Genomic DNA, 8,614 nt, shown 5'->3' with positions numbered 1-8,614 from the left:
TAATTTTTCTATAGAAAACCCATAAGAATTCGACCAAATAATCATCTTAGTTTTCGTAATTTGAGTAAGCCTACCAAAACATCTCTTTGAACTTCTAAAAATGAATCGATTACAAAACTGGATAAGCTAAAAAGGCATAAATGTTCTAAATCCGGTAAACAGTTACCAATTATTTCAACGATGCGTGATGTTATCTGTTCACAATGGCCAATATTTTCAATTGTGGTTTTATTTTCACAAACTCATTCAATATATCATCCGACAGATCGGGAATCTCACTGAATTTAACACGTAAGAATACTGTGCACACGCTTGGAATCGTTTGCATGCTTCAGCTGCGCTCAGAAAATCTGCAACGTAGGTTTAATGATATAATAATAAAAATAAAACCAGAGATATAATTAGACTAAATGAGTTTTTACTATTAAACATAATATTTGCATTGGTTTACCTGCTGCTGTGTAATAATATTATTTTGATACAAATTTAACGTGATTTTATTTATAAAATGCTAACGTTTTCGGAAACAATGTTTCCATCCTCAGGCGAGCTATAAAACTGAAATCTATACAAAAATGATGTCATATGTTTACTACAATTAGAAAAATTAGTTGATTTTTAAAATATGAAACAAATTTGAAATTAGAAAAAAAAGAAAAACAGCAACAATAATATTTTAAGGTGAAAATTGTACGAAGTTTTTAAAATGAGTTATATTGCATTATCTCAAATTATTATTTACGAGATGTAATAATACAATTCCTGTGCTTAAATAGCTTGAGTATGTTACTTTTGTCATGTAGTGAAGATAAAGACACAAAGACCGCAATTGAGCATGCTTTGCGACTAAAATCATATTTTTGATCAAAACCGATATTCAATATTTTTAATATGAATTATAATCACCAGAAATATCAAGTAAAATCATTCATAATTCGGCCAAATGGAATTTTTTGTTGTTTTCGAAAAGAACTACTAAATGTCCAGAGATTTTTTTTTTTCTCATTTCTAATGAAATGAATGAATTTTTCAGGCAGCTTTCATTTGAAAAAATGTATAAAATCGATGCTATGTATAGTGGCGACATCTGTTGTTGGGAGGTGAGTGTAAGTTCAATTCTACAGAACTTATGGTAAAGCTAAGCAACACTACTATGCGCCATCTATTAACAAATAAATTAATTATTCCATTCAACTTACTCAGAATAAGAGAATTTTATTTACAAAAATCATATCTGATACATTTTTTGTTTGAATCATTGAATTTCGATCAATGGGACTTTTCCCATGAGACATACAGTCGTATTTTCAATGAAGTGTAATTGTGATTTTTGCATTATTTCAATTATTTTTAATTCATGGTTTAATCACTATCGACAAGATTGTTCGAAAGTACAATGGGATTGAATAGCAAGGATATAACAGATATCAATCGAATGAGTTCTTCAGAACGTTATGTAAAATTGTTTGTAATGTAATGTAATGTAATTTTTATTTTTGAATATTCGTTTTTATATACAATATATACAAAATATTATTTATGAGATTCAGTCCTCTGACTATACAGCATTTGAAATTTTTTTTTTGATAAGTTTGTTTTGTTGACTCGTTTCGGAAAAATTTGTGGAAAAGTTTGTAAAAAACCACAATGTGACGATGATTTAAATTTTTTAAATGTTTTTGGTATTTTTGTTGTTTTATATTGTGTCTTAGAGCTAAAATTGTTTGCAAAATGACCAAATATAAAATCACAATTGAGGTAGAAAAATCGGTAGAGTAAGAAGCAAAATACAATTTCCGGCTGTGTAATCCTCACATGGAATGAGAATGTTCTAAACACCAAATTTTCTTTTTAATCGAATTGAAGCAGAGCACACGTTCTAAAATTGGTCATTACAGTAACGTTCTTGTCTATTTGAACAACACAACTGAACTAAAGCAAGAGGAAGAAATATGATGAATATATACTTTTGTCGTTTTAAAATGATGAAACCACTAACAAAAACCGCTGTTGAAACATTCTATGGAAATTATATAAATACCAAAAATTAAAAAGACAATTCAATGTTCGCAATTCGTGAGTTGAATTACGAAAAACAGGCAATGCAGTTAACATCATTAGAAAAATGAACGATTCATGAACTCGCTAGATTTATGGGGGTTTTACATTTCAAGCGATTTCAAATCACAATTTTCACATTAAATCAAAATTCTGAACAAATTGAACGGTTTTTCGAAACAATTTCATTGCTTGAAAATTTAATGTGTACGAATGTGGTAGCGCATATATGTGCATATGTTAAATTCAATCTTTACAAGGAAAGTAAGATTTTCCTTTTTTTCAACCGATTTGTGTATTTTTTGGTGTGGTTTTCATGTTTATTTTTATTAAGGTTATACTTTTATCCATTTATAATATGGATTCATTTGACTTGATTTCAATGCAACTTGGTATTTTCATATAACTGCTTCGATGTCATTTTACCTAAACCGTATTACAGTATGAATTGAGTTCAGTGAAATTTCATTCCGATTTTGTTGAATTATATGAACAAAAGCGATATGAATTAGATAATTTTTTAAGACATTGTATATTCAAATATTTATAATTTTCAATTCTAATTCTTTAATACAGCCAAGATTGGTGTTGAGTTTAATTTTACCCCTTTGACAAAAATTCACAGCTAAAAAATCCAAGATATCTAATTAAACTTATTCTCTTCAAATTTCGTGATTGTAATGCAAACAAGACATAATTATGGACATATCACCAAAGAGAGGTTAAACAGTTTTGTATAAAAGCGGACGAAAGCGCTCGTAAAATTATTTATTGTCTTTGATAGTAAAATTTATTATATTTAATGTTACCCGCCCTTGTGTTCACGAATAATTGCGTTAAATTGAGAGTCCAGAGCAAAATATACACGATGTAGTAAAATTATTGTCAAAACAGATGCGAATCAATTCATGTTGCATCATATTCTGCGTGGCATAATTTTAATGTGAAAATAAAGATCATAACTTTCTATACAGAAATATTATGAGATTTGCCTAGTTTCTTTTTTCCATCAATGGGACAAAAATGAAATTCGTATATAGTTTGACGCACGCAACAATCGTAAACCTTAAACGGGTGGAAATGAAATGATTAACTTCGTCTATACTAAATGAATTTTAATTTATGTCGATGCAAATACATTCGGTACGTGGCTAAATTATTATGCATTCTCACGAGGGGTGAGCGATTTTTATTGCATTTATTCAAGGATCTGGCTTGCATTGAGAAAGCATGCAACGCAACGTAGAAGAAGAAGCAGCAGCAGCAGCAGCAGAAGAACCTATATAATATTTTTACGAGCAAAATCGCGCACTGAACAATAAAAACTCGTAAAAATAGTAGCGAGACGGTGGTGTTGAAGAATGTACAATACACGGTATGTGTCGTTGGTGCGGAGTGCGAGGGTAGCACGCTAATAACACGGAAGACAATTATGTATATTGTTTTGTTTTTATTTTGTTATTTGCTTTAATCTAATTTTTGTATTTAACTCCGTCACCAGCTATCTATTAATAAACAGTAGTAGTGCTGTTTGTGCCTCTTGCTTCTGGCTTTGGTGCATTGCATCATAAAGTCCGAATCCTACGACCATGCAGAATCAGAATAATAACACTTGCCCAATTCAGTGTGTTGTTGTTCTACTTTTTATAGGTTTTTATGGTGAAAATATCATTTTTTTTACGACAAAGTCATCAAACGGATGTCGTAGAGCCGTTGCATTTACATTAAAGGGTTCATTCAAAACATAGCGTATGATACAAACTTGAAACGGGTTTCTTGAGAGAAGAAAAAATGTAGAGTGGGCGGACATGGATATCACATCCATGATACTTCTCATATTCCAAATGACAATATTAAAATTTAGTTTTTTTACGATTTGTTTCTCCTATTAAACTTTTTTGTTTACGTTTTCGCGGGTGCTGGTGCTGGTGCCGCTGTCTCGCTTGTATTCCTTTTGAATGCATTTATGCTATGAAAAAAACATTAATCTTCTTCTTCAATTTTCATCATAACTGAATCTAACAATGGACAACGTTTACCCATTTTTTATGGTCAACAAATGTAACAGACGAAGAATAATAATTATTCATTTTTTTACGATTGCTTATTTCGCATTAATTTTTCTTCTTGCACTGTGCCGTGTTTGTCATTGTGTTTTCCGTTTATCCATTAGATGAATATAATTTTTTACATTTTTATCACAGAAATTTTTAATTGTTGTTATAAAATGTGCACAAAAAAGTTCAAAAGAACGGCTATTATTTTATTGCAGATGGTTTTATTTAAAGAATACTTTAAATTAAAATCAGCACCGCGCAAAACTTTCCCTGGAGCATTCTTTAGAATTAAAAACATGCAGAAAAATTCCTATTTATGTGAGTAATTTTTTTTTGTTTTATTGTTAATCAATATTAAATTAAGATGTAGCTGTCAGAGGTATGCATCAAAATAATCGACTGGATTTACGAACTCATTTGTTTCAAAAATATTGATATAACACTTCAGAGTTATTTATTTGAAAGCGATTTTTATTTACGAGATATGCATTTTTTATACGACGACCAAATGCCAAATCATCTATTTTTGACACGTTTCAAAGTGGCAGCTGGCGTCCAAAATATTTCGTAGAAAAACTCAGTGCAGTGCAAATGCAAAACTGAAAAGCAACGGTATATTTTCAACCGGCTCAATGGTCTAGTGGTATGATTCTCGCTTTGGGTGCGAGAGGCCCTGGGTTCAATTCCCAGTTGAGCCCGGATGAATACTTTTTTATTACCAGTATTTTTTTAAATTTTATATTGGAAGAAAGAGAGACATTAAAATTTGACCATTTATCAATTTTTTCTTTGAAAAAAAAAATGGGATCGATTTAATTTATACTGCGGCAATTTGGTATGGTAGTGGAAAAAGTATCAAAGAGAAATGAAGAAAACAAAAGAAATAGCAAACAATTTATATACATGACCTTTGTTCGATTTTTGTTTTCATTATTACGACTTAATTGTCAAAGATAGTGTCAACTTTGTACGTCTCAATGGTGAATTTTGTAAACAAATTCTCTGAATTCCCGATTCTCAATTCACAGTTGAGCCCGGATTTGTTTTTTTTTTGAGTCCATTTTTCCATTTTTGGGTCAGATAACTTTTCGAATTTTTTTATAAACATTTGGAATCTAATTTTATTCAAAATCAAAGAAAAATTGATAAACAAACTTATAATAAATAATAACTTATAATTATAAACATAATAATTTGTTTGTGTAAGTTTGACTCACAAAGTTTAAATGTAAAACAACAAAAATATATTTAATAAAAGTCACAAAGAAATTTTCAACAAAGGCGATACTGTGCAGAACACAAATTATGATTGCAGTCATTCAAATAAATAGCAAGAGTCTTTTGGATGCACCAACAATAATTTCAGCACAAAAAATGTCAATGGATGAGTGATATTTTACGTCAAATTCATTATTATTTTGAATATCTGATTTTGTTTCGTTAAAACGTCTGAATAGTGCATGCGGACTTTTATCATTTTAAAAAATACGTAAAATATGGATAAATTGATGCAGTTATGACTGATCGATTTCAATTTGCTTGCTTTGCATACTTTTCAATATTAGTGTCTACAAATCATAATGACACAGATTGAGTTGAGAGATTTGTTCAGAATTCGATGAATGAATGAAATGTGATTGCATAAAGTCGGTTTATATTTGTCAACGACCATATCATGTAAAAAGCACCAGTTCTCGTCCGATCACTGAAGTTAAGCTGCATTGAGCATGGTTAGTACTTGAATGGGTGACCGTCTGGGAACACCATGTGTCGTTGGCACTTTTACTTTTTTTCATTTTTTTTTTTTTTTTCAAATGATTATGTTTTAGAAAAAAATTACTTGAAATATTACTCTTTTGAATAAAAAATATTCTTTTCGTGATTTATGGCTTCGAATTAGATAAATCAATTTTGAAAAAAAATCATGCATTTTTCTTAATCAAGCACAGATACTTTGATTTTTTGTATATAAATGTTGAATGGTATAAAATTTAGTCTATGAAAAATGAATTTTCGAAAGAAAACAGCTTGAATACTTAAAAATTTAACAATTTGATGTTGTTTAAAATCAAGCAGTTCAAGAAAAAAAAGAAAAAAAAATCCTCCCCGGCGGGGAATCGAACCCCGGTCGCCCGCGTGACAGGCGGGAATACTGACCACTATACTACCGAGGACTTACAATTATTTGAACCCACCGATAATTTCATTTACATTATAGCTTCTTCCACGCATATACATGTACTATTCAGCCAATGTATTTATGTAGGCAATCGAATATGTATTAGAAGGAATGTAAGACAACGTGGCTTAGTAGGCTGTTTTATTCACGCAAAATATGGTCCGAATAATATGATTTCAATTTAAAGTCAAACATACATAGAATGACTATCATTTTTGTAACAAAATACTTGAAATTGGTGACACGATATGAATGATGTATAAAAATAGGTAGAATAAAACTCAAGAAATTTCGATGGAAAAATTCACAAATTGTGGTTTTCTTTCATAAAATTATATCCCTTGAAACGAAAATTAATTAAAAAAAAATTGGAAAAAAAGTAATGGTGCCAACGACACATGGTGTTCCCAGACGGTCACCCATTCAAGTACTAACCATGCTCAATGCAGCTTAACTTCAGTGATCGGACGAGAACTGGTGCTTTTTACATGATATGGTCGTTGACAAATATAATGCGTTTCTTTGCGAAGACATCAATCTATAAGTAAGAAAACATTTCTTTTCGATGCGCTACATATTATAAATGAGTAGATAAGATTTTCAATATTTTTTCAATTCAAAAATGACAGAATACAGCTATACGTTTTTTGAAATGAAATACTTTTCAACAAAATCCAGATACATGAATAAACAATGGTTGAATGCTATGAACTCATTCATTAAATGTTCGCCTCCGCTTGATTAACGACATTTTATTTAGAAAATGACGTCACGTGTGATACACATTTAGAATAATGTATAAATGGGACATATATGCGTGAAATATGTTTAACCCTTTATTTTTGTTTCTTCTTATATTCAATTAGCATTCAAAAACATTTTACTATTTATTTATTTTACATCATTTTTTTATAATGCAAACATCTAAAGACTTGCCCAGAATTTCATTTGTGGTGAATTTTTTCCCCTGAAGATTAATTGTTTAACGCCGAAAAATGGTATGTTTTTGGTAGAATTGTGTCGAAAGAACAACAATTTTTAGAAAGAATGAAAATTATGCATGAATTAATGTGGTGAGCGAACGAAAAAAAGTTATTACAATCATTTGTCATTTTCTGTGATATTTTCGGAAGTATTTTTCACTTTGAAAGATAAACATAAATGAAAGTGTATACGCCTGGACTATGTATAAAATGATTAATTAAATGCCGATCCAAAAAAAATGTTTTTATTTTCATAGGATATTTGATGGGGTGTTGTAGTGCAGCGACTACATATGCAGCGAAAAGCAAATGTTTAGTATAATTGCTGTAGACAAAAGATTGGCTTGGAATTCTTTTTGCCTAAACACAATGTATTTTCGCAAATTAAAATGTCACGATATCATTTATAATCGAAGCTAATTGTTTTCTGTTGACACGAACAATGCTTTGTGCGATTTCTTCCTCGAATTTACAGCAATAACAAAAAGTATTTGGTTCAAATGAGTCGATATTGCGGATTTTTTTTTCTGGTTTCAACGAAAGCAACATATATTAAGAAGACTAAAAATGTTGGTTGGTCGCGTGCATAAGTTACAAAATCAAAAAACTCATTTATCATTTTGTTCTCTTTGTGTGCATCGTCAATTTTCATCTGTGGCATTATTTATTTTGATACGACTCTTAATTGTTTTATGCCTACAAGAGGCTCTTAAGCACTTCAATTAATTCGAAATCCATGCATTTGATTCAGAGCTGCAAATTCATTGGGAAAATATTATCTTAACATTTATCCCAAAGTTCATTATTCAAATCGAATGAAAGAAGCCACGTGATTCATGTCAAATGAAAAACAAATGAATTAAGCGGAAAGAAAGTCTTTCGGAATGAATGTTATTACTACATATTTTGTTGATAAAGGGTCTTTTGAAGGGTCTTCATGTGTAAAAAACTTCAATAAGATAAAAGACGTCTTTTGAATGAAAGTTTCAGCAAAAAAAAATTTGGCAGTAACAACGACGGAAAAATTGTAAATTTTTAAACTTCAACAAAATTACGTGAAATTGACATTCCAAGACCGATATCGAGTTATAATCGCAAACAGTTTATCCATAATAATTTATGATACACGTGTGATTCGCAGCTCGAATATTATAGTTGTAAATATTTATGGCCGTACAATGTCATGTTGCAACATGAATGCATGAATCTTTCATCTGCACCTGTGTCATATTATTCTCAACGACGGCTTGCCTTAGACAAAGATGTTCGGTGAATGTACTTTAAGATACAACACTTTGATTACATAATTTAATTTGTATGTTGTACTAAGTTGAGCA

The 8,614-nt window shown here is 30.2% G+C and overlaps 1 protein-coding gene and 4 non-coding genes across 5 annotated transcripts in view; 3 read left to right on the top strand and 2 right to left on the bottom strand.

Annotated features, from left to right (window-relative positions):
* The window catches only part of LOC116340529 (facilitated trehalose transporter Tret1-like), a 64,442-nt gene extending 61,792 nt beyond the window's left edge, over window positions 1-2,650 (top strand). Inside the window, exon 9 of the mRNA XM_031767079.1 lies at window positions 2,635-2,650. Within this exon, the coding sequence (XP_031622939.1) occupies window positions 2,635-2,650 (16 nt within the window). The remainder of the gene's footprint in view (window positions 1-2,634) is intronic.
* A 2,091-nt stretch (window positions 2,651-4,741) lies between these two features.
* Window positions 4,742-4,813, top strand: Trnap-ugg. The gene has a single exon. It is a non-coding gene; the product is annotated as a tRNA-Pro (tRNA).
* Window positions 4,814-5,775: 962 nt separating this feature from the next.
* LOC116341471 lies at window positions 5,776-5,894 on the top strand. Its single transcript, XR_004201163.1, has one exon. It is a non-coding gene; the product is annotated as a 5S ribosomal RNA (ribosomal RNA).
* Window positions 5,895-6,217: 323 nt separating this feature from the next.
* Trnad-guc lies at window positions 6,218-6,289 on the bottom strand. Its single transcript has one exon. It is a non-coding gene; the product is annotated as a tRNA-Asp (tRNA).
* Window positions 6,290-6,680: 391 nt separating this feature from the next.
* Window positions 6,681-6,799, bottom strand: LOC116341470. The gene has a single exon (XR_004201162.1). It is a non-coding gene; the product is annotated as a 5S ribosomal RNA (ribosomal RNA).
* Between the last annotated feature and the right edge of the window lie 1,815 nt (window positions 6,800-8,614).

The sequence above is a fragment of the Contarinia nasturtii genome, unplaced genomic scaffold (genome assembly GCF_009176525.2).
Source record: "Contarinia nasturtii isolate CC-2019 unplaced genomic scaffold, AAFC_CNas_1.1 Cnas_scaffold_695, whole genome shotgun sequence".
NCBI lineage: Eukaryota > Metazoa > Arthropoda > Insecta > Diptera > Cecidomyiidae > Contarinia > Contarinia nasturtii.
Note: the sequence above shows the minus strand (reverse complement) of the source record. Positions and strands in the feature narration are given on the sequence as shown.